Raw genomic sequence first — 24,571 nt, forward strand, 5'->3', positions numbered from 1 at the left:
CCCTCCCGAAGTGGGCTGGACAGTAAAGTACCCCGGGAGAGGGGGAGGGGGAGGGAGACACTAGGGAATGGCTGGGGTGAGGTGTCAGGGAACCCCAGGAGTTGAGACACCCCGGAATGGGGCGTCTTCAAACTCTCAAGTGACATCCATCTTTAGGAAGGTTCTCGAGGTGGGGAAATCCCAGCTGTCGGCTCTGCCTATCTCAGGTGTGCAAGGGGGCAGGCTGGCAAAGGAAGCCGCGTTCGGGTACCCAAGCTTGGCAGGTCTGCGGTTGTCAAGAGACCGCCCACTGATGCCCCTGCAAACCCCTCGCGACGCCAGGCCCTGCAAGCCGCCAGGCAGGGTGCGGGGCGGAGCTAGGCAGGGACTGGCTGGGGGCTGCCCCGCCCGGCGCCTGGGCCTCGGTGCCGGCCCCCGGGGAGGAGTTATGATAATTTCCTTCCCATTAAGGCGTTCGGGTCCCCCGGCTATCGCCTGGACACACTGTGAGGGTGAGGCTTCTCCGGTCCACCGCTGCGGCCTCTACACACCCACCGCGGCCACATCTACGTGCACAGCCACCGATGCGCGACCAGTGACTGGGACAGCGAGGCCCGCGCGCGGCGGGGGCGGCGGCAGACGCCTGGCCACCGTGACCCCGATTGTGGATTTACCGCTCGGGGGGTGGGGGGAGCCTGGATTTAACTGGCGACTATTTTGGGGGACGCCGGACGCCATGTTGTGGAAAATAACAGATAATGTCAAGTATGAAGAGGATTGCGAGGTGAGCGGGGGCTAGGGACCGTAGCCCTGCCGGCCCAGCGGTGTCCGGGGCCGCCGGCCGAGGCTGGGGACGTTCCGCGCGGAGTCCTCGCCTTAGGGAGGGATGAGGGCCAGTCCTTGGCCATCTCCTGGGCCCCTTGTTGAAACTGGTCTTGTCCCTCGGGGACAAGGCCTGGCAAGAGCGTGGCAGGCCCACCCAGAGAGCTCAACAGTGGGTTCCTCCGAAGCGCACGGCCTTCCTTTCCGTTTTCCCCGAAGAGCGCCCCGAATCCGACTCTCAAACGTGGCTTTTTCCCACGAAGTCTGTCCAGTGTCCACGGAGGCTTCCCTGCCAGCGACACCTTTGCGGAGTCTCCTCCAAGGAAGGCTTGTCACCTGCCCCGCTACCTCCTCGGGAAAGAAGAGAGAAAGAGAGAGAGAGAGAAAAAAAAAAAAGTCCAAACAACTGCAGCCTGGTTTTCAAGAGAAGTGGGGGTTGGGGACTGTGGGGTGGGGGTGAGGCCAGATGGGGCCTTGAGCGCTCGCGAGTACTCTAGCCTGTCGGACAGGTTGAGCTAGAGTTTCGGAGAGTAGGAGGGAGGGAGGCGGCGAGCGGGAAGAGGAAGAAGATTCTGGCGGCGCGAGGCGAGCACCGGGGAGCGTGGAGAGGAGAGCCCGAGCGGCCAGGCTGCGGGAGCGCACCGCGCCCGCAAGACCTCGAGGGGCTGCCCCTGCGTGCACGCCCGGGCGCTTCCGCTAGGGGGCGACAGTGCCCCGCTCCTGCGTCCCTGCTACCCTTCTGACCCCTGGGACTGATGAAGACACATCTTTTAGGAATTAAGTCTGACCGCCTTGAGGCGAGGGGACGTGCGCAGGCAAAGGTTGCCCAATTTGGCAGAGTCTTTTCATTCCTTCTCTACACCGGGATGTGTGAGAACCTTGACCGTGGCCGGTCCGGAAGACCTCACTTCCAAAGGCGCAGAAGGCACGGGCTTGACTAGCAAGGATCACAGCTCCCGGTCCCGCGTGTTGGCGCCCGAGCCTCTCTGGACGACTTTACCTATCAGGCCTTACCTTGGGAGTGTCACTTCCGCGGCGTTGCCGCCTCTTAAGGGGGATGATCCTTAGGGCGGGGGAAACGTGCCCTTCGTCGGCGTTGCGTATTATCCGCGCCGACTGTTCTTGGCGCGCCGCGGCATGGGAGGAGGGTTGATGAGCAAGGGCGCTTTGCGCCGAGGCCGCCGCACGCCGACCCCCGGCGGCACCGGCTACCGTGCCGTGGCCCGGAACGCGCCCTTGGCACCTCCAAGCGCCGCCAGCGACGAAGCACGGGAGCCTTCGCCAGTGTGCTTGAAGGACTCGCTCTCTCAGGTCTTAGACCGATGGTTCACAACGAAGTCCCTGGAGCGCATTGTGCCCGGGTGGCCTCGGGCTCAGGGGCGGTTTGAGACGGGTGGCACGAGCTTGGTGGGGCGTATAGGTGCCCCTCTCCTGGCCTGCCTGTTCGCTGTAGCAGGGTTTCGTACTAACCGGGTTTCTGCTGTTTCTCTCCCAGGATCGCCACGACGCGAGCAGTAATGGGAACCCTCGCATCCCTCACCTCTCATCTGCGGGACAGCATCTCTACAGTCCCGCGCCGCCTCTCTCGCACACCGGGGTTGCAGAGTACCAGCCGCCTCCTTACTTCCCGCCGCCCTACCAGCAGTTGGCATACTCGCAATCCGCCGATCATTACTCGCACTTGGGAGAGGCTTACGCTGCCGCCATCAACCCCTTGCACCAGCCTGCGCCCACCGGCAGCCAGCAACAGGCCTGGCCAGGTCGACAGAGTCAGGAGGGCTCTAGCCTGGCTTCGCACCACGGCCGCTCTGCAGGTCTTATACCCCATATTTCAGGGCTGGAGGGGAGCGCGGTGAGTTCCCGGCGGGAAGCCTACCGCCGTTCCGATCTGCTGCTGCCTCACGCGCACGCCCTGGAAGCCGCCGGCCTGGCTGAGAACCTAGGGCTGCACGAGATGGCTCACCCCATTGAGGAGGTGCAGGTGAGTAGCGGCGGCGGGAGGCAGGGGGCCCGAAGGTTCTGCCTTATGGTATCCTTCAGTCTTTCCACCTTCCTTCGAACTTAAAAGAAACTGTCATTCCTCCCCACCTCTCCCCCAGAACGTGGACGACCCGCATCTGCTTCTACACGATCAGACTGTCATTCGCAAAGGTAAACATTGACTCTTGCCTCTTGTGTCTAACACGTGGCTCTGACCAGCGAAGTTGCCCCCTTTCTGCAGGGTCGGGGGTATTAAGTTGACCAACGTGGCTCGTCCAGTGGGGGAGGGGCCTGATGTTGACTACTTCTGATCCTGTTTGAACCAGTAGGAAGTCAGTTCCTGACCTGAACGAAAAGAAGCTGTAAATTTTAAAAGATTTTTTTTGTTGTTGGTGGTGGCGGTATTCTTGAAACAAAACGTTTCATTCCGCAACCCGGGGTGGCCTTGAACTCGTTGTAAGCCTCCTAACTCAACCTTCCTAGTGCTGGCATCATAGGTGGGAAACTGTTAACTTAAAACAAGGGGGAAGGGGCTGGGGATTTAACTCAGTGGTAGAGCGCTTACCCAGGAAGCGCAAGGCCCTGGGTTCGGTCCCCAGCTCCGAAAAAAAAGAACCAAAAAAAAAAAAAAAAAAAACCAAAAAAACAAGGGGGGAAAAAAGATAACAAACAGTACCTTAATTTTCTGATTCCGTAACGGTCTTTATTTTGTAACAAATCGACCTGATTTTACTTTTTAGAGGTACATTTATTACGGGGGTCAAAATCTAACCTGCTGAAGTCGGTTTTTTGCTTCCCACTATGTGGGTTCCAGAGATTGAACGGGGGTGTCAGGCTTGGCAGCAAGAACTTCTCACGGCTGGGCCTTCTTGCTTGCATAGGGCAGATTTATTCCTTCTGTCGAGTACAGCTATCGGAGAGGCTCTTAATTCTGACACTACTTAATAGGTTTCTCCTAATATTGCCTTAATGAGGGGTTTGTAGGAGGGAGGAGATGGGGGGAATCGGATTACAGTGAGTGGGTGGCTCTTGCTTAAGTTATATACACTGACACGGTTACCGGATATGGAATCGCCCTAAATTACAGGTAGTTATGGTCTTGAGATTGTGAACTGTATTAGTAAATTGGGAGAGGTTCGGAGAGAAAAACCTGAAAAGAAAACTGTTTCTGAGCAGACCTAAGCAGATCTGGCTAATCCCATATTCCTGAATTCCCTGGTGTCAGCTGCCCCGAGGGGTCTGGCGATGATCTAAACACATCCCGTAATTTCAGTTCATCTTGGGGGGGGGAGGGGGAGGATGCCATTTATTTGGTATTAAAGCGGTTTTTCTGAAAGCAAATGCTTTAATTAAACAGATTACTGTGGTGGCCAGGAACGGGGGCTGGGGGGGGAGGGAGGAGAGAGAGGCGCACCAACTTCATGCATGGAATCTTTACTAATTAAGGTCTGGAGGTGTTAACTCATGATTTCAGATTCCAGTCTTGGAAGAAAGGATATGGCTTTTAAAAGCCTTCTTGCAAGACATAGTTCTCTGTGTGGCGTTCTCTGAAGGCGGACCCCGGCTTTGGTTTGCCCTTTTGGAAAGGTCTCTCTGCCCCATCTGGTTCTAATGGCAAACCTGTTCTGTCCCCCACAGGACCCATTTCAATGACCAAGAACCCTCTGGGCCTCCCTTGCCAGAAGGACCTAGTTGGAGCGGTCATGAACCCCAGCGAGGTCTTCTGCTCCGTTCCTGGAAGACTCTCCCTGTTGAGCTCCACCTCGAAGTACAAAGTAACCGTGGCTGAGGTACAGAGGCGACTGTCACCACCGGAATGCTTGAATGCCTCGCTCCTGGGAGGCGTGCTCAGAAGGTGACACTTGTTCAGGGCCCCCTGGGGGTTGGGTAGTTGAAGGTGAATATGGAGAAGGGCCTGGAGGTATTTTTAACATTTATGTAACTTTTATATCTTAACACTGAATTCTAATCTGTGTTAAGAGAGCTTTTTAGTGCGTATCTTCTTTTTGAAAGTGCCAAAATGCAGAAGGTGCTGAAACAGCATAACAGGTTATCATTTGGTTGGGATTAAGGCCGCAGCTGCATGGAGGGGAGGGGTGGCTTCGAGTGTTTGGTCCCCCTGGGGGAGTTTACTGCTACAATCCTAAGTGAAGATTTTTCTGCACCCCTCCTAGTGGATTCTGAGATTTTTAAGGGGGGGGGGGAGTCCGGTTGGTTTGTTTGTTTGTCCGTTCATTTGATTGTTTGGAAAGTTAGCCAACTTTCTCTTTCCATGAAGAGCGAAATCCAAAAATGGAGGCCGGTCCTTGAGGGAGAAGTTGGACAAAATTGGGCTGAACCTTCCAGCTGGGAGACGGAAAGCCGCCCATGTCACTCTCCTCACATCTCTCGTGGAAGGTCTGTGGGGCTCAGTCACCAAAGCTTACCAAAGCTTTCATTTTTTCCGAACCTATGAAATCATATGGGAGTTGGCAAAACTGTTCCCCGTGAAGCGAACTAGCTTTTGAAAGGTGCCAGGCCATCAATGATGGACCCACAGGGAGTCAGCATTGCTGTTCCCGGGTCTATTTTTCAGTTGTGGGGTACCAGGATCCTGCTCAGTGTACACAATGGGCGCTGGCTTAATTTGCCATTTATTTCCTTCCATGGGGGGGGCTTTAAAAAAAAAAAAAAAGGAATGAAACCCACAGTCCACAAACGAGCTCCTTTCTCCATTCCTGAGGTCATAGCTGTGTCAGTCCAGGTTTTGAATGGAGACCTGTCCCCCAGTCTGGAAGGTAGCCAAGAATGCCTCTCTTTAGCCTTTAAAGAGAAAGTAAATACTTAAAAAGAGAAAAGCGAGGAGTACATTGTTTTCCAAGCCAGGAAGGTGGGCTCAACACAGGTGCCTCAGCCTAGGCCCCTGGGCCCCTTTGTTGTAGGCCTGCCTGCCCCCCAGGGATGCTGGCTGACTTAAGGCTAAGGATGGCCTCAAGAAGTGAGGTCTCCAGAGCAGAGCTGTCTGAACACTTTATTTTTCTTGCCGCATGGCGTGACTCGTGCTGAAAGGGACTTGGCAGGACCCCCCATGCCTTTTCATTGCGCCTTTGGAGGTCAGGGCAAGCAGAAAGGCCTGACTGAGAACAGCTGTCTTGCATGGAGTGTGGGGTTGGTGTCTCACTAAGGTTTTTCCAGGCTTCCTTACTAGCCACTCTGAGACGTTTAAATAAGAAAGTAGGTGTCCCAATGCAACACTGGCTGGTGCTTGGATTCTGACTCACCTCAGGCCACTCCACAGCCTGGAGCCTTGAAGCCAGGTTGCCTTTACTTGAAGAAGAAATTATTTTTGTCTCTGTTACTCTTTCTCCCTACTCCTAACACCCCTAAAACTTGGACCTGGACTGGGGCTTTGTTTTCCCGCTTCCTAGGACTGCTGGTTAAACCCAGGACCTCTGACTCCTCCTGAGTCCCATCTCAGCCTTGAACCTCAGCCTCCGGAGTGCCAGGGTTTCGGGCTCTTGTGTGACACGGCCGTACTGGCTTCTTCCTATTCACTGTCTTGAGGCTGAGTCTCCTTGGCCAGGCTGGCTGTGTAGCCTAGAATGAACAGAGCCCCCTGCCTTACCTTCCCAGAATTTGACTTCTTTTTTTCCCCTTTTCTTTTTTGATTTAGAGCAAGTTACAGGCTGGTCAGGGCTACATAGTGAGTGATAGAGACCCAGTCTCGAAAGCAAGATTTTAGATGACCAAGCCAGGCTGTGGTGGCATACGCCTTTAATCCCAGCACTCAGGAGATAGAGGCAGGTGGATCTCGGTGAGTTCAAGGCCAGCCTGGTCTACACAGTGAGTTGCAGGACAGCCATAGGAAACCCTGTCTAGAAAAGCCAAGGTGGGGAGGGGTGGGCAGTAAAAGATGTTAGATTCCACCTTAGGAAGCATAGCAGACACTAGAGACCCTGTGACCTCAAACTCGAGACATCTCACACACTCACGCACATGTCCCTATGTGGACAACTAAGGAAAACAGACAGGCGAGCATCTGATGATGGGTCAGCGCGCCCCGTTAGAAAACAAAGTGACCCTGCTGACCACAGCCGCTCTACACTCTCAACCTGCTGCCATTACAGGCGAGGCCGTCCACCTAGCCCGGGACTTTGCCTACGTCTGCGAAGCTGAGTTTCCCAGTAAAGCAGTGGCTGACTATTTAACCAGACCGCATCTTGGGGGACGGAACGAGATGGCCGCTAGGAAGAGTGTGTTGTTGGCAGCACAGTGAGTATTTGGCCCGTACAGACCCTGGGGCTCGAAACTCAAAAGCTGCTGTAGTGGGCACTGGCCAGAGCTTTGCGGGAATCTCCAATAGAGTTCAGAGGAAGGAATTGCTCCACCCTAGGTGGCACAGAGCTGCTGACATCACAGCAGTCACAGCACCCTGGTGATTGACTGCACTTGGGTATGTGCAAGAATTCCTGTAGCTCAGTAGGGTTTGCCTAGTATGCATGGAGCTCGGCCCACAGCCTTAGCTACCCATAAAAGCCAAGCATGATGGTACATGCCAGCACTTGGGAAGGGACAGCAACACGTTGAGGGTCATCCTCAGCTACAAAGTGAGTTCCAAGGCCAGCCTGGGCTACATAGATTGGTCCTGAGGTGGCTGGACTTAAGCCACAAGTCTTCTCATCGCAGTCTGGATTAAATGAGATAGGGTTTGGGAAAGCCCTTGATCCCTAGCCTGGCACAGGACAGGTGCTAAGCACAGGGGCATGGCCTTCAAGGGGTTAATGTTGGTTTCATGGGGGCGGGGCCATCTTACTTGGCAGAGTGCCTGCCTAGCATGCATGCAAGCCCCACATTTGATCCTCCCTGCTGCATAAACCAAGAGTAGGGTAGAGGCGAATACCTGTGATCTCATACCGGGGAGGTAGTGGCAGTAATAAATCCAAGGCCATTCTTGGGTATATGGTGGGTTCAAGGCCCACCTCCCATCTTTGGAGACTGTCTCAGAAATGCTAAGTTCTCCACTCTCAGCTTATCCTAATAGGATTGGGGTTGGGGATGATCGGGAGTGGGGATTTATTATTCTGTCAAGAGCTGGGTAACATTCTCCTACTGTGTTCACAGGCAAGTGTGCAAGGAGTTCACTGACCTCCTCCATCAAGACCGAACGCCCAACGGGAACAGCAGGCCCACCCCGGTCTTGGAGACGAACATACAAAACTGCTTGTCTCATTTCAGCCTGATAACTCATGGCTTTGGCAGCCAGGCCATCTGCGCAGCGGTCTCTGCTGTGCAGAATTATATCAAGGAGGCCCTAATCACCATCGACAAGTCCTACATGAACCCGGGAGAGCAGAGTCCGGCTGATTCCAACAAGACGATGGAGAAAATGGAAAAGCACCGGAAGTAAAGTGGGATCGAGGAGGCCAGAAAGCGGAAGGAGAGAGGACCCAAGCCCCCTCCACTGGGGCAGCCTGGGAAGCCCTCATCGGGGCGGTTACCACCCACCTCACTTTGGACCTCTGCCCTCTTGGAGTCTTTGTGACTTTTCCATTTAACCCTGGACATGCTATCCCGAAGCTACTTGGTTTGGTTCTTTTATTCATTAAACATTGTTTTTTTGGAAATCCGTTCCCTCTCTGAAAGGTGCTATGAGTTTTGGAACCCCTTTGTGAAAACTCCCGGGTCTGACAGAAACTCCACGCTTAGCTGCTGACGTAGCAGGTGCATGGGAGGAAGATAAAGGGATCGATCAATCATAAAAAATAACTTATTTCTTTTTCAGTGTTTAGATAATGGCTGGCTTTTATGTCCACTAAGATATTTATCTAAAAAAAAATATTAGTATTTATCTAGCTTTCCCTACCTCCTCAGCGATCACACCTTCTGGTAGGAGGCAAAGGTCAGATGTTCTAAGCAGCCACTTACCAGTGCTATGTGACAGCCTTCCAGCCCCTCATTCAAAAAAGGAGTCCCCTGTTTTTAAGGAACTTTAAAGCAAAACCTGCTGCTTGTTCCCTGTGTTTCCTTCCTCTTTAAGAAAGAAATATTGAAATATTGAAAGTTTAAGATTCTTTAGATAGTAGAATTTTTTTTAAATGGTCCTGTTCCTTTAAGGTATAGAAGTTTTATTTGCATATTTATTTTCATATCTTGGTTTTTTTTCCCACGTAAACTTGAAGAGGGTAGGCACACAGCAGCGCCTGTCATCCCCAAGTCCCCGAGGAGGCTCCGCGTTGAGAAACTGTTGAGTGTACAGATTTTATTTATGCATAATTTAATGGGATCTGTAAATACTTCTTAAGACATTTTGAGAAATGGGATTCGATTTTAATATTAACTTTTAATGGGTGATGGGTAACGTAGCCCCTCTAGATTTCACGCGAATGCACACAGGGTACAGAGGCTGAAGATGAAGCTGGGCTTTTTTCTCTTGGCTGGTCAAGTGTTATTTAACTGGAGCTGTTCAGGAAGCAACACACATCTCATTCCCGCAGGCTGAACCAGAAGAGTAGAGAACAGTTTGTGTGGGTGAAGTGTGGATTGGGATTGAACCTCTATGCCTGTCCGTGCTCCTTAAATAATTGTGTGTATGATACCTGTGTAATAAAAAATATTCTCGATAGAACCTCTGCAAGTCTGGTTCTGACCCATTTATTTTTTTTTTTCTGGCTCCGAGAATGAGTTAGGATTCATCAGGGTTAACTTGGAAGCCTGACTGTGGCTTAGTTAATTCTATAGGTAGAGTACGACAGGGCAGGGCGCTGTGGAAGGATCTTGAAGCTTCTTTTCTCTCCTTACCAAGGCTGTTCAGCTGCTCCATACCATTGCTCCTGGTTTTGTCCTCATTAACTGAGTGCCAGCACCTGGGGGTGCCGGGGCTCTGCTTCCGTTGTGTACATCGTGTTGATGGGTTCAGTATGCTGAGCCTGTGCTTGGCTGCTTTGTGGGTACCCCAAGTCTAAGGTCACAGCTTGGGGAGCGTTGAATGAATGAGTGAACGAGTCTGTCGAATGGGCATGCTGTCCTCCCAGGTTTTCCTTGGGCAGATCTTAAGGGGAGAAAATCAGTCAATGCCAAGAGTGGTGGCCTCGGGTATCAGCGTGTTCAGTGAAATCGGGATTCTCCGCCACTGGAGACAGTGAAGGCTCAGTCTCCTCGTTTTCTGTCTGACTGTGGAGTGAGTTAGAGGGAGTGTGGAAGCCCTGGGGGGAAGGGTGGGGGCTGTGTGCCTGCTGAAATGTTTGGAATTTGGATGCACACTGCTAGCGCTTGGTTTCTGGTTGGAGCAGCCTGGCATGGCCTCCAGGAAGTGAAAGGTTAATAGTTTGGCATGTGTGGCTGGGCTTCAAAGGGAAGTGGGGACAGGAGGATTTTCCACTTTGGATGAAGTCGTGGCTTCAGTTCCATTCTTGCAACCCTTAATTCCTAATTCCCTTCCTCTGTGCACAGTCGCTCCTGGCTTTGCACTGGCACAGGATGCTCTTAAGTCATTTAAGCACAGTTGCTCTTGGCAGCTCGTCCTTAGTCCCCCCCGACATCCACGTTAAGTTGGGCTTATCTGGTCAACACATCAAGATCACACTTGGTTTTGCTTTCACACAGAGAAAGGAGGTCTTAGGTTGGCAGTTGTTTCTCAATCGAGACACAAGACACTGGGTGTCTTAAGGAAATCTTGGGAGCAAAGGGCTGGAAGAATGAGATTGGTCTTCTTATCAGCAAACCTGCTTTGGGACCAGACTCTGGCTGTGTTCAAGTGCACCTCAGACAGCATGCTGGGAGCTCCCTAAGGTCAAACAACCAAAGAGAGCCACAGACAGACTCTTAGGCCTGGCCAGGTGCTTATGTCTTAGAGACCTGGAAATGCAGGGGACAAGTCCCCCATATCTGATGTCCGAGGAAGCAAGCCTCTGAGCTGAAGCCCTGTGAATAGGAACCAGGAACTTTGCAGGGGAACCCATAGACACCTTGGCTGCTGACGACGTTACCAATTAGCCCACTGGTGAAAGACTGGGCCGTTCTAAACTGGCAGCAGGTTCAAGACCACTTGGCTCTCTCCTGAAAAGGATGTTTTTTTTCCTTTTTAAGCTTCACTACAGAAGCGAGCGTCTGCCTTCTCTGCTCTGCTCTCTCTGACTGTATGCTGGCCGGTGCACACACTGCTTCCTTTATATCTCTGTGTCTGGTGTGTCTACATGCGTGCGTGTGGGCGCATGCTGGTGGAGGTTACGTCAGGTGTCTTCCTCTGAGGCTCTCCACCTGAGGTGCTGTCACTCACTGAACGTGGAGCTCATGGATTGAGCTAGAATGCTGGCTAGAAGCTCCAGGGAGCCTCCCAACTGCCTGAACAACACTGGCATTCCAGGGATGGGCCGCTGTGCCTAGCCTTTTACAGACGTGTATTTAGGATTTTTACTTTCTGTGCCTGCGTGGCCGCTTGTATGTAAGTGTCCTGCATGTATTTTAACTAGAGTTATAGGAGGCTGTGAGGTTGAAAGATCTGAGCCCAGGTCCCTTGCAAGAACAAGAGCTCTTAATCTCTGAAGCATCTCTCTAGGCTGAAGTATAGCCTCATGCCTAGGTTGGTTGTGTTTTTTTTTTTTTTTTTTTTTTTTTTTTGGTTTTCTGTTGTTGTTTGCTTTCTTTTTTTTTTTAAGGGGGAACCAGGGTTGTAAACTTAGATCCTCATGCTTGAGTAGCAAACATGGACTGAGCCATCTCCCTGGTGGCTCTTTAATTTCTTTTAAAACAAATCTTGCTGTGTACCTGTGACTGGCCTGAACTAAACTATACATAGCCCAGGCTGGCCTCCTACTCAAAATTTCCTGTCTCCTCCTCTTGTGGGGTTGTGGGGAGAGGGAGGGGCTGGGATTATGGGCATGCACCGCCATGCCCAACTATGGATTTGCCTTTTTTAAGGCACATGTCGCTGCCCTCTGGGAGAAGTACTCTCAAGAGGTTCCTTTGTCCCAGCTTGCTGAAGGGAAGAAAACCGGTGTGTCTGAAGGCACACACTGCCCACAGTTCCATGCCTATAAGGGAAGTCTCTGCAGGATGGGACAACTGTTGGCTGGCATCCCGGTACCTGGCACCTACAAGGTGCCCCCCTACCCTGCACACAGCACACCTGTGGGCTCTCTGGAGCGCCAGAGAGGGTGTTTTCCAAAGCCTTTCACGCTTGTCTTGTCTTCCGTGGGTTAGGCCAGAGACAGAGCGGCTGTTTCTCATTTGCAATGATTCCACAACACTGGCGGCCATTCTTTTCTTTTGGGGGGGTCTGATGTGAGGCTGAGCTCTGAGACCTCAACTTCCTGGATTTGAACGTGAAGAACCAAAGGGAAACAAGGTAGGGTCACGCCCGGGCGAGAAACAAAGGGAGTTCTCTGAGGGCCTCTGAGGGCCAGGCTCTGCCTGGGGCTCTGAAGTCTGTTGGCTGCCTGCTTTCCCTGGGGAAATGCAAGCTATCGTACGCTCCTGAAGAAGGTGCTTGCTTTCTAATGACCTCAGAACTTCTCCATCCTTCACTTTCTGCAGGCGGGTAGAACAGTGTCCCCAAAGCAGTAGTTAAATCTGCCTGCCTTTATATGCAGGGAAATGACTTTGAAGTGCTGCTGTCCCTGGTACAGGGAATGACTGTGGTTTCTTGAGATGTATTCGGCAGATGACAGGGCTCTCTGTGGGTCCTGTGTCGGCACTGACCCTTTGGAAAGCCACCTCTGGCCAGCTGAGCCCAGTGAGCCCTGAAGACTTTCTCCTGGTGGGAGATGTAGCAAGGTCTTCCTGTTTTCCACATTGTGGGGCTGCGATCCATAAACGCTCCTTCTGGACTAAATGTTTCTCTTGAAAGCTACAGTGTCTTTTCTCTGTCAGAGCTGGTGCGCCTTGGGCTTCTCTTCCTGTTCAATGTCCTTGTTTGCCTCTCTGAAGCCTATGGGGTTGCTGGCCCCCAGGACGGGTGGAGGTTATGGGCGTCATCAAAACCTGACCCTTTCCTGGCTTTGCACACCCCAGGCTGGCATCTCGCCTAACGTCCACTCTGATGCCAAGAAGCAAATCACACCTTGAGTATCTTCAGTGGCATCAGGGAACATAGTCTTCAGATATGAACCTGACATCATGATTTTTAAAAAGACTTACTTTAGAGTCCATATTTTCCGGATCATTCATTGTTTTTGGCACAATAATACAAGTAATGTCCTGGCTTCTTTCGGATAACATCTCCCTGGGTGAAATGGAGAAGGGGAAAGGGTGGAACTTGGAGTTGAAAGGCCTGATTCCAGAGACCTGTCCAAGGAATGGCTTTGGTAAGGATGTTTGCAAGGTCAAAGCTGTTTTGCGGCAGTGTGTGTGTGTGTGTGTGAGTGTGAGTGCGTGTGCATGCATTCATGCATTCATGCGTGCATGTGTGCATGCGTGTGTGTGTATATGTGTTTATAGGTGTACTATTTGTGGACTGTCAAAATTTTCTAAGGAGAGGTTTTGCAAATGATCCTCACATGTGACAAAAGTTCAGTAAATGCCACAGCTCCTAGACCTCCAGGGCTCCAAGGCCATTGGGATATCTTGGGTCGTTTTATGTTCCCCAAAAGACATGTAACGGTTGAGTCAAGGGAGGGAGCTCTGCCCATGCTGCACTTGCCTAGCAAGCACAAGAAGCTGATTTAGGTTCCCAGAACCCGCATTTTAAAAAGTCAGACTTGGCAGCTAGTTTGTGCTTCTCACTCTAGGGAAGTAGAGACAGGAGGATCCGTGTCTCCTTGTCAAAGGACCCGGGTGGTTGTTCTCTGCCCTGGATTGTCTCTAGACAGCACACGTTCACATGAGAGAGAAAGGTGCATCGGCTGGAGGATGGCTCAGGGGGCAAGGGCACTTGCTCTCAAGCACAAGGCACTAGTCTGAATTCCCCCGCAGCCACATAGAACCTTTAGGGGCCGGAGAGAGAGCTCAGTAGTTAATAGTAGCTGTTGTTCACTCAGAAGACGCAGGCTCACTCCCAACACCCACAGAGCGGCTCACAGTCACTGTCACTTCCGAGAGATTTGACGCTCCCTTTTCTGGACTCCAAAGGCACACGGCGTGAATATGTTGCACAAACGTGTATGCAGGTAAACCAGTCATACACCTGTCTGTGGCCCTGACTTGGGGAAGGGTTGGGGGAGGGGGCTGGGGGGGGTGGTTGGGTATCAAGACAGGTGAATCCTGCTAGACCGACCTGCCTAGCAGAAATGTGAGCTTCTGCGTCTGCTTCTGTGAGAGAGTCGATCTCAAGGAAATATGGTAGATGGGGAGAGAGGTTGATACTTGTGTCAGCCTCATGCACCTTTGAGCGCGTGCGCGCGCGCGCGCGCGCGCACGCACACACACACACACACACACACACACACACACACACACACACACACACAGAGGATATGCTAAAGTCCTAATCCCCACCCAATATTTCCTTGGATGTCAGAGATAGTGATTCCTGTCTGTACCCCCAGTGCTCAGAGGCAGAGGAATCTCAGTGAGTTAGTTTGAGAGGTTGGTCTACGTAGCAAGTTCTAAGCCCACCAGGGCCACCTGAGACCTTATTTTAAAACAATGCTTTCAGTTTATTTTGTGTCTGGCACACCAGGATATATGCACATGGTGGCCAGAGAACGACTGGAGGTTCCAGCACGCATCTGCTTGCCTGCTTGTGGTCACCGCACTTTCTAGGATGTTCTATAAGTATGTGCTCATGGTGGCTTTTTTTTTTTACGTCCTGATTCTTCCCCTCAGTACAAAGCACTTGTGATCCGTCCTGGCTGCTGCCCATGGCAACCAATAGTGTGAAAGCTCCCATCTGCTGTGCCATGTACGTCCACCATGGTTGGTTGTCTAATGCCCCGGGGTGATGGATACTTGGGTGGCTTCCTCTTGTTATCTTTCCAAAGAAAGCTGCTGAGAGCAGTCGTGTACACATTCTGTGTGGATCTACACCTTCCTGTCTCTGGGGAAAACCTGTGTTGGATGGCTGAGCCACCCAGTGGTTAGATACATTCCTCCTGCTCTTGGTGTCCACAGTGGGCGCTTGGCCTGGGCTGGAAAGAGAGGGGTGGAACTGAGCTTCTACCCACCCACTGTTTCCCGGGGCCTATGTTATCATGAAGACTCTGACGTCATTCTGGATGCCAGGACTCCGCCTTTTCCTCTTTCCTTCCCTTTGGAAGTTTTGTTACATTTATTCATTTGGTGTGTGTGTGTGAGTGTATGTGTGTATGTATGTGTATGTATGTGTGTGTATGTATGTGTATATGTGTGTGTATATGTGTGTATGTGTATGTGTGTATGTATGTATGTGTGTGTATGTGTGTGAATGTATGTGTGTATGTGTGTATGTGTGTATGTATGTATGTGTGTGTATGTGTGTGAATGTATGTGTGTATGTGTGTATGTGTATGTGTATGTGTGTGTGTATGTATGTGTGTATATGTGTGTGAGTATATGTGTGTGTATGTGTGTGAGTGTATGTGTGTGTATGTGTGTCTTTATGTGTATGTGTGTATGTGTGTGTATATATGTGTGTATATATGTGTGTATGTGTATGTGTGTGAGTGTATGTGTGTGTATGTGTGTCTTTATGTGTATGTGTGTATGTGTGTGTATATATGTGTGTATATATGTGTGTATGTGTATGTGTGTGAGTGTATGTGTGTATGTGTGTGTATGTGTGTGAATGTATGTGTGTGTATGTATGTGTGTGTGTATATGTGTTCACATGCACTACCCGTTGCTATACAGAGGAGAGTGTAGGACTCAGTCCTCCCCTTCCACCATGTGGGTCCTTAGCCTAGTAGGCAGCCAAGTGCCTTTACCTCCTGAGCCATCTGGTCAGCTGAGTCTCTTTTCTGTTTTCCTCTGTTCACCACCCCTAGATGGATGGTGGTCCATCAGAGGCAGCTTTCACTGTGGATCCTAACACCCTGGCCTGGATTCGAGTCTGTCACCTGTCGACTCTAACTGAGAGCAAGGCCCAGGCTGTGCTTTGGGTCTGTCTATTTCACAGTTAGTACCCATCCAGAGAACCAAATAAAAGGAACACAGCGGGAGCTGAAGCGATGTTCCTGCAGAGTACCTGGCCCTGATTCCCAGCACCCACATGGCTGCTCACAACCACATACACTGGGTGTGGCGCTGCCTGTAATCCCTGCACTCGGGAGGTTCAAGGCTACCCCAGGCTACAGAGTAAATTTGGGGAGCCTGAGCTGCTTAAGACTGTCTCCAGCCAGCCACAATGGCACATGTGTTTAAGTCTGGCAACTGGAGGCAGGGGCAGGTGAATCTCTGTGAGTTTAGGGCCAGCCTGATCTACATAGTTTCAGGGCAGCCAGGGCTACATAGTGACGCCCTGTCAAGGGAGAGGGAGAAGGAGAAGGAGACAAAGAGAGACAGAGAGACAGTGAGAGAGGAGGAAGAGGAAGAGGAAAAAAGAAGAAAGGAAGGCAGGAAAAAGGAAGGAAGGAAGGAGAGAGAGAGAAAGGAAGAAAGGAAGGAAGGAAGGAAGAAAGAAAGAAAAGAAAGAAAGGAAGAAAGGAAGAAAGAAAGAAGGAAAGCAAGCTAGCTTGCTTTTAAAGGCATAGCAGGATAGCGAGCCAGGCATGGTAGCACATGCAGTAAGTTTTGCAAAATGAAGAGGTGCTGATCACTTCCAGTCACTGCCCTCTGTATCCCATTTGGATGGAGAGCTCAGGCTGGGTGGTACCACTATGCCGTACAGTCTCCCTCTGCACACATAGACACCACTTCTCCGTATGAGGTATTCCGAGTACCTGCTGCCCCACTATGGGTCATTCCCATCAGGTAGTGCATGACTGACTTATTACTCAATCTGTTTACAAGCGCCCTCAACTCTCTCCCTGACAGCTCACTCCTGGCCCAGACTGGAACCCAGGTCGTCCCTTTACACCTGCTGCTTTATCTTGGAGACTCCTCCTCTGCCTTGTTGCCTCTCCTCAAAGGAAAAAAAAAAAATGATGACTTCAGGGGCCAGGCTATCTCCCGAGCCACTTCTTGCCATCTTCTTCAATGTGGGCCAAAACCCAGAGTCAGACATTTTGGTTTTGTGTTGTGGCCCTCACACAGAAGCTCTGAGAGGGCACCTGTGCCACCAATGCTTGGAGCTGAAGTGGGCAAACTAGTCAAAGGCCAGCCAGCTCTAACTGGGGAGGGGTGGGAGGGTCTCCTGAGACCTCCCATAAACCATACCGCATGTGTGGCTAATGTGACAGCAAAGCTGGGTTCACCAGGAAGAACTTGGATTTCACATAATTTTCGGCTGTCTAGAAACATTCTTCCTCCAGTATTTTCTCAACCATTAAATAATGCAAAAATCAGGTGGCGGGATGGCTCAGAAGGCTTAAAAAAAAAAAATGCTTGCTGTGAAAAGCTGTCGATCCCAGGGCTGGGGATTTAGCTCAGTGGTAGAGCGCTTACCTAGGAAGCGCAAGGCCCTGGGTTCGGTCCCCAGCTCCGAAAAAAAAAAGAACCAAAAAAAAAAAAAAAAAAGCTGTCGATCCCAGTGAGTTCACTTCCTGGATTCCAACTCCCCCCAGAGTTACAATCTTTCACCTTGTGGCCCCTCCCCACATACGGTCTCTGTTACCAGGAAGCATGCAGTACACAGACATACATGCAGGGCAAAACACTAACGCACAGAAAATATTAAAATAATTCTTAAATTTTTTTGAAAATACAGACTAGGAACTGGAGAGATTTCTCACTCAAATATGAGGGTCTGAGTTCAAGTCCCTGCTCCTGTGGTACCTGTGGCTGACAGACTGAAGTTCTCGTATAATCAAAATCCAGAAGACACCTGACATCAACTTCAGGCTTCCATACACATGGCTATTATATGCACAAGCAGCTGCACAGATGACCACATGCATGAAAGCACACATATATGTGCACATATGCATGAAAAAAAAAGTTAAACTGAAGCAGGCTTAAAGGCCTAGGCCTGCAGTGCTAGCTACTAGGGAGGCTGAGGCAGGAGAATTAGTTGAGTCAGAAATTACAAATCAGCCTGGGAGCACGGCAATACCTTATCTCAAAAAAGAAAATTGGGAGCAGGGGGCCTACGCCTTTAATCCCAGCAATCGGGATGCAGAGCTGACAGATTTCCATGAGTTCAAGGTCAGTCTGGTCTTCCTAGCAAATTCCAGGACAGCCAGGGCCACACAGGAGGAGCCTATCTGAAAACCGAACCTGAGTTGGGGTTGGGGGTGGTGTGTGTGATCCAGTCGAACACAGTTTGGTGCGGTGGTGCACAACGTTAATCCCAGAATCCAGAGGCAGAAGCAGGTGGGCCTTTGTGAGTTAGAGACCAGCCTGGTCTACGGAGTGAATTCCCTGACAGCTAGGACCACACAGAGGGCTTCAAAAACCAAAACCAAACCAAACTAATCAACCGAACCAGAAACCCAAAGTCAGATATGGTGGCGTAGGCCTATAATTTCAGAGTTTGAGAGACACAAAAACATGACCATAGGTTTAAAGACAGCCTGTGCTTCCTTATTAGTTCCAGGACACCCTGGGCTAGGTAGACCTTTTCGCAGAGCAAAACAACACACCCAAGCAAGGTCAAATGGGGGTGGGGGTGGGGATGGGGAGGACTAGATTGAAACAACCTGGACTCGGTGGCTTGGCACTCCAAAATTCCCAGCTCTCAGGAGGCAGAGGCAGGTGAATCTATCTCTTTGAGTTCCAGGCCAGCCTGGTGTAATTAGTGAGACCCTTATCTCAAAACCCAAACGGCTCATTGGTGAAATGCCAGACAAACAGACAAAACAGATGGGCGTGGTGGCTCCACAGAGCAAAACTCAGCCCAGGTCCAGCCAGCGCGCTTGTGAGTGGTGCAGTCAGGAGACCTGTTGGGAACATGGGCTTGGTCTTCCTCTCTTGGAATTTCTGGATGTCTTCCTGTGGGTTCCACAGACTGGCCCGCAGCCTGTGCCAGTTTGAACTTGCTGGCTGTGGCCTGCAGTGTGAGCTGGTGTGCAGCCTCCCTTGGGAAACTGGTCCTAATGAGCTGTCTCATTGAGATGCGGTCTTGTGTAGCTCAGGCTAGCCAGCCTGGCCTTGAACTTCGGCATACAGAGGTGTCTGGTCGCACCCAGTTTTATGAATTGCAGGTCACTGAACCTAGGCCTTGAGCACCCTATCCGGGCACTCTGGAGAGCAACGCCCTCAGTCTAGTAAGTGAGCTTTGGATCTTGGTGGGAATGGGTCCTGTTCTCCAGAAGGGGAAGAAGCGGGATTGTCTCCGTTCTGAAGCCAGCTCACTGTAGAAGACATCCTATTCTTAAACTTGCAGTCGGGATGGCTCCTGCAGGGAGCTCCATCCCCAGCAGGTAGATCCGGCTGTGTGGCCTTCGCAAGTCTTTTGACTCCTCCATTGCCTCATCCCTTAGAAAGCATCAGGGCTCTTAGAAGAGGGCAACCATCACCAGGTCTGATGCCTGCTCCGGGCTCCAAGAAGAGCGGGTGCTAGAATCGTTTGACTTCCTCCTGGCTGAAGAATTAGGTGTATGGAAAGACAGCTTCTGTGCCCTGTGGGGCTGGAGAAATCTGAGGCTGGCTCATAGCTTGGGTCCAACTGCCCTGTCCCTCAGTCAGTCTAACTTTGAGCTCTGGCAGGGTTTCTGGGCTTCTCTCAGCTTCACAGAGTTGTGCCTGTTCCCTATCCCTGCCAGCGGTGTGGTTAGAAGCCATCACTCCATAGTAAATTCTTTTCCAAGATCAGGTTATAGGAGGCTGGGGGATACGCTTACATAGCATGCAGAGAAGCCCAGGTTCCACCCCCTGCATGGAATAAACTGGGTGTGCTGGTTGTTAAGTTGTTAAGACCTGGAAAGAGCAGCCAAGGTGTCTATTTAACATATCAAAACTGACCAGGCTCCCAGGTTTCCCCAGCATCCCCCATCCTCACACGTTACAGGGTATGGCTGCCCCTCCCTAGAAACTCTTTCCTGTGTCTTCCAGCCATTTTGATTAGCTGCCTTTTTTGTGTGTGTCAATCCTTGGCCCACTTGGCTGTTACACCTGGTTCCCCTCTCTCCCCTCTCCCTCCCCTCCTTGTCTCCTCACATGGCTCAGGGTCACAACCAGGCTGGACTCTCCCAGGTGTCCATGCCTCTCCCCCACCACACCCAGCAGCTAAGTCCTTCCCTTCTCTCTCTCTCTCTCTCTCTCTCTCTCTCTCTCTCTCTCTCTCTCTCTCTCTCTCTCTAATTAGGAGTTCAAGACCAGTCTGGGCTACATGAGACCTTGTTTCAACAAACAAACAAACAAAACAATGACAAAACAAGGACCAAATGGTGGAGGTAAGGTGTGGGACCTGTGTCTGTTCAGGTTTTCAGATCTCCACGCTGGGCAAGCAGGCATGGAGTCTTTTGCACTAACTGTGGCCCAGCAAGGGTCTGTTTGAAGTCATCTGTCTTCCAGGCTGGGCACTAAGTGGCAGGAAACGGTCCAAAACACTCAAGAGTTACTGGGGTTCATGACTTGGAGAGGAAGTGCCCAGCAGGACTCTTGTGGTCAGGGTAGACTTCTGGCAAGAAGAGACATTTCCCCAAGTCCCAAATGGCAATAGTACCCAGGCACAAAATCCAGGGCTCCAGGGCAGAAGTAGTTTGTGAGTGGGACAGAGGCCATGTCCCCTCAGGGGGCTTCCTGGTAGAGGGCTTGGGTTTCATTCCTGCAATGGCTTAAGTAGAGCAGGGTTCTTTGTTATTGTTGTTGTTTTTAATTCTTTTTGCTGTTGTTGTTATAGTTCTGGTTGTCATGTTTTAATAATCTTGTACATGCCAGTCAAGAGTTTTTCTGCTGAGCTTTAGGCATAGCTCTCTTCCTCCTCTTCTTCCTCCTCTTCTCCTTCCTCCTCCTCTTCCTCTTCTCCTTCCTTCTCTTCCTCTTCCTCATCTTCCTTCTCCCCTTTTCCTCTTCCTCCTCTTCCTCCTCCTCTTCTTCTTCCCCCTCCTCCTCTTCTTCCTCCTTTCTCCCCCTTTCCTCCTCTTCTTCCTCTTCCTCTTCCTCCTTCTCCCCCTCCTCCTCTTCCTCTTCCTACTCCTCCTCTTCTTTGTTTGTAGAAAAGATCTCACTAAGTTGCCCAGACTAGCTCTATAGCCTAGGAAGGACTTGACCTTTCCTTCCTCCTGCTTCAGGCTCCAGAGTGGCTGGGATAGGGGACCTGCATCATGAAGCTCAGCCCAAGGCAGGTTTAAGCTCAGTTTGTTTATTGGTAGTGAGAGCCAAGCCCAGGCCCTGTGCTGGCATCGAACCCTGTACACTGAACTACACCCCAGCCCCTAATTTAGCATCTAAGCTGGTGATTAAGGTTGCTGAGGAAGAAATGGGTTGTGCTGACCACAAGGAAGCTCTGTCAGCCATTCAAGGAGATGGGGTGGGGTGGGGTTTGTGGATGAGTGGGGTGAAGGGGTTAGGGAAAGAGCTTGGTGCCAGTGTGTTTTGTTGGTAGAGCTGAGGGTCTCACTGCCAGGCTGGGTGTGAGACACCATTAACACCTTCCAAACAGTTGTAAACAAAATACAGTGGCTTCTGGAATTTGGCGTTTCTCCTGGGCTCCAAGGGATGACTGAGGGAGGCCTCCTGATTTATGCTCCTTCTAGCAAAATGTCCACCCCACTTCCAGGATTGAAAACTTCTTCCTGTGTGTGGGGGGGGGGGGCGGGGGGGGAAGGGGCGGGGGTTGGCAGGCTGAAGGACAGTTTCTGCAAAATGCAGGAAATGGGGAGGTCAGTGAGTCTTTATACACTAGACCTCTTTTTTTTCCAGGGGTTCACCTCTTTCTTCTCAGGGGTGCCCTCAAGGATGGAGTCAGACCTGAGGTGGGCCCTATGTCCTCACATCTGCCCTAAAGGCCCCTTTTCCATGAGCTCTCTGGGAGTGACTTACAGAGGATTGTTCCTTCAAGACAGACAAGGCTATCCCTACACTGGCACCTTTAAGACAGACAAGGCTACCCCTATACTGGCACCTTCAAGACAGACAAGGCTATCCCTATACTGGCACCTTCAAGACAGACAAGGCTATCCCTATATTGGCACCTTCAAGACAGACAAGGCTACCCCTATACTGGCACCTTCAAGACAGACAAGGCTATCCCTACACTGGCACCTTCAAGACAGACAAAGCTACCCCTACACTGGCACCTTCAAGACAGACAAGGCTATCCCTACACTGGCACCTTCAAGACAGACAAGGCTACCCCTATACTGGCATCAGAGCAGAGCAGCTGGGATCACCGATGGCAGACACTCTCCAGATCCTACCTTCCCCGTGTTCCCTTACAGAAGGAGGGGGGTCCCACCAGACTGTCACCTGAGATTCTAGCCACTTCCTCTTACTCCCACCACCCTGTCATAACTGCCCCAGATGTATGTGCTTTGAGAAGGCTCCAGAGGGGTGGGAGGAAGGCTGCCTAAAGAAGGAATCCATCTGTGGTAGCAGTTCTCAATCTTTGGGTCTTCACCCCTTTGGGGGTCAAACATCTTTTCACAAGGGTTGCCCTAAGGCCACCCACATATCAGATATTCATATTACGATTCATCATAGTAGCAGAATTATAGTTATTTTATGGTTGGGGGTCACCACAACATGAGGAGCTGTATTAAGGGGTCCCAGCATTAGGACGGTTGAAACCCACAGGTCTATGCAGCTCTCATGAGTTTCCACCTCCCCCACCCCCCCACCCCCATGGCTTTCTGGTGATACGGCTGTTAGACATTAGATTCCTGTGATGAATCCCAGTAAACTGGTTTCCTGAGCTGGACTCTTGAGCTGTCGTTGTCCCCTTCCTGTGGTGAGGAGAAACAGATTCCTTTACTGGCTAGTGTTGACAACTTGACAGAAGCACCTGGGAGACCTCTGTGCATGCCTCAGGTGACTGTCCTGATTCTGTTAACTGACGTGGAAAGGCTTAACCTTAATTGGACCATTTCCTAGAAATGGGGTTCTAGACTATATAAGGTAGAGAAAGCAAGATGGCTCAGTGTGCATGAGTTAACCCCCTTCTTTCCTCTTTCCTTCCTTCTTTCCTTCCTTCCTCTTTCCTTCTTTCCTTCCTTCCTCTTTCCTTCCTTCCTTCCTTCCTTCTTTCCTTCCTTCTTCTTTCCTTCCTTCCTTCCTTCCTTCTTTCCTTCCTTCTTCTTTCCTTCTTTCCTTCCTTCCTCTTTCCTTCCTTCCTTCCTTCCTTCTTTCCTTCCTTCCTTCCTTCTTTCCTTCCTTCTTCTTTCCTTCTTTCCTCTTTCCTTCCTTCCTTCCTTCTTTCCTTCCTTCTTTCCTTCCTTCCTTCTTTCCTTCCTTCCTTCCTTTTTTCCTTCCTTCCTTCTTTCATTCTTTCCTTCCTCTTTCCTTCCTTCCTTTTTTCCTTCCTTCCTTCCCTTCCCTTCCCTTCCCTTCCCTTCCCTTCCCTTCCCTTCCTTCTTTCCTTTCATTTTTCAAGACAGGCTTTCTCTGCATGACTCTGGTTATCCTAGAACTCCTTCTGTAGACCTTGCTATGCTTGAACTCAGAGACCCGCCTGCCTCTGCCTCCTGACACCGAGGTGAAAAGTATTCATCACTACCCAGCTTGATCCTAGCTTGTTTCTGTGGAGACACTGCGGCCGGCTTCTTCCAGCTCTTGCTGCTGCCTTGGCTTCCCTGCCACTGTGGACTGTGTAAGGCTTTTCTTCCTTAAGCTGCTTCTGTCTGGGCATTCCATGTCCAGCAACAGGACTAGAAACTAAAGCAATACTCCAAGAAAAGTCATGAGACCAAGCGGCTCTGAGTCAGAGACTTAGGAGTGCAGAACAGGTGGGAGGTCCCCTTCCTCTAGGTGATATTTGGGAACGTCCAGAAGCATTTTGCTTGCTATTACCCAGGGTATGTGTCAGGGAGCATCTCAGGTGTGGAGATGCCCCCTCTAACTATGAACGTGTCGGCCTCCTGCAACCGCCACCTCCCCCACCCATCACAGAAGCTCTACAGAGGGAGAAACAATTCTAAGAATACGGAAAAATAAAACCGAGAGGCAGGCTGAGGATGTAGCCCTGGGTGGGTAGAGCGCTTGCCCAGCATGCCTGAAGCCCTAGGCTCCATCATGAGTGTGTGCAGGCCATAACCAAAACACTGAGATGCCGCCCTTGGTCAGGTAGGATTGTCATTTCCCCTCTGATGTAAGTTAGTCATAACTCAAAAAGAACTTGTAGCCAAGTGCAGGGAGTGCACGCACATCTGTCACCCTAGCGCTCAAAATGTCAAAGCAGAGAATCCCACAGTCAAGGTAAAGTTGGGTGGTGGCCAGAAGTAGCTCTTGCTTTTAATTCCAGCACTCAGGAGGCGGAGGCAGGCAAATCTCTGAGTTCGAGGCCAACCTCATCTACAGAGGGAGTTGCAGAACATCTAGGGCTACACAGAAAAAACCCTGCCTCAAAAAAACAAATCCAACCAACTACACCAGGTTCAAGGATAGCCTTTGCACATAGCAGTTCAATACTGGCCTGGACTGCTGGAGACTGAGTCTCGCACTCTGGAAGAAAACTAGGGAAGGGGGATTCTTTGAGCGTGAGGCTTCCTAGGTTTCAGAGTGGAACCCCACCTCAATAAAGTTAGGGAAGACTTTTTTCTTCAGTGATACAGTTTCTTCAGTTATAAGTTGCCCATGCTCCTGTAGCAACCCTAAGGAAACTCACTGGGTCATTTTTCAAAACATAAGAAAGTAGGAGAGAGGAGACTAATTGGGAAGAGGAGGAGCGGGAGAAAGGGACAGGAAAGGGACCCGGGTGAACATA

At 50.9% G+C, this 24,571-nt stretch overlaps 1 protein-coding gene across 2 annotated transcripts; it reads left to right on the forward strand.

The window, feature by feature from the left end:
* The first annotated feature begins 475 nt into the window (after positions 1-475).
* Positions 476-8,384, forward strand: Tfap2c (transcription factor AP-2 gamma). 2 transcript variants are annotated; one of them, XM_087653478.1, is made up of 7 exons: positions 476-2,112; positions 2,297-2,782; positions 2,901-2,952; positions 4,420-4,636; positions 5,060-5,178; positions 6,888-7,032; positions 7,882-8,384. In XM_087653478.1, the coding sequence occupies exons 1-7, from the start codon at positions 1,939-1,941 to the stop codon at positions 8,165-8,167; spliced, it is 1,479 nt and encodes a 492-aa protein (XP_087509604.1). In that variant the 5' UTR covers positions 476-1,938; the 3' UTR covers positions 8,168-8,384. The 2 variants fall into 2 exon arrangements, with proteins under 2 accessions (XP_087509604.1, NP_958823.2); NM_201420.2 differs by having other exon boundaries at positions 501-763.
* The last annotated feature ends 16,187 nt before the right edge of the window (positions 8,385-24,571 follow it).

Source organism: Rattus norvegicus, chromosome 3 (assembly GCF_021556685.1).
Source record: "Rattus norvegicus strain SHRSP/BbbUtx chromosome 3, alternate assembly SHRSP_T2T, whole genome shotgun sequence".
Lineage (NCBI taxonomy): Eukaryota > Metazoa > Chordata > Mammalia > Rodentia > Muridae > Rattus > Rattus norvegicus.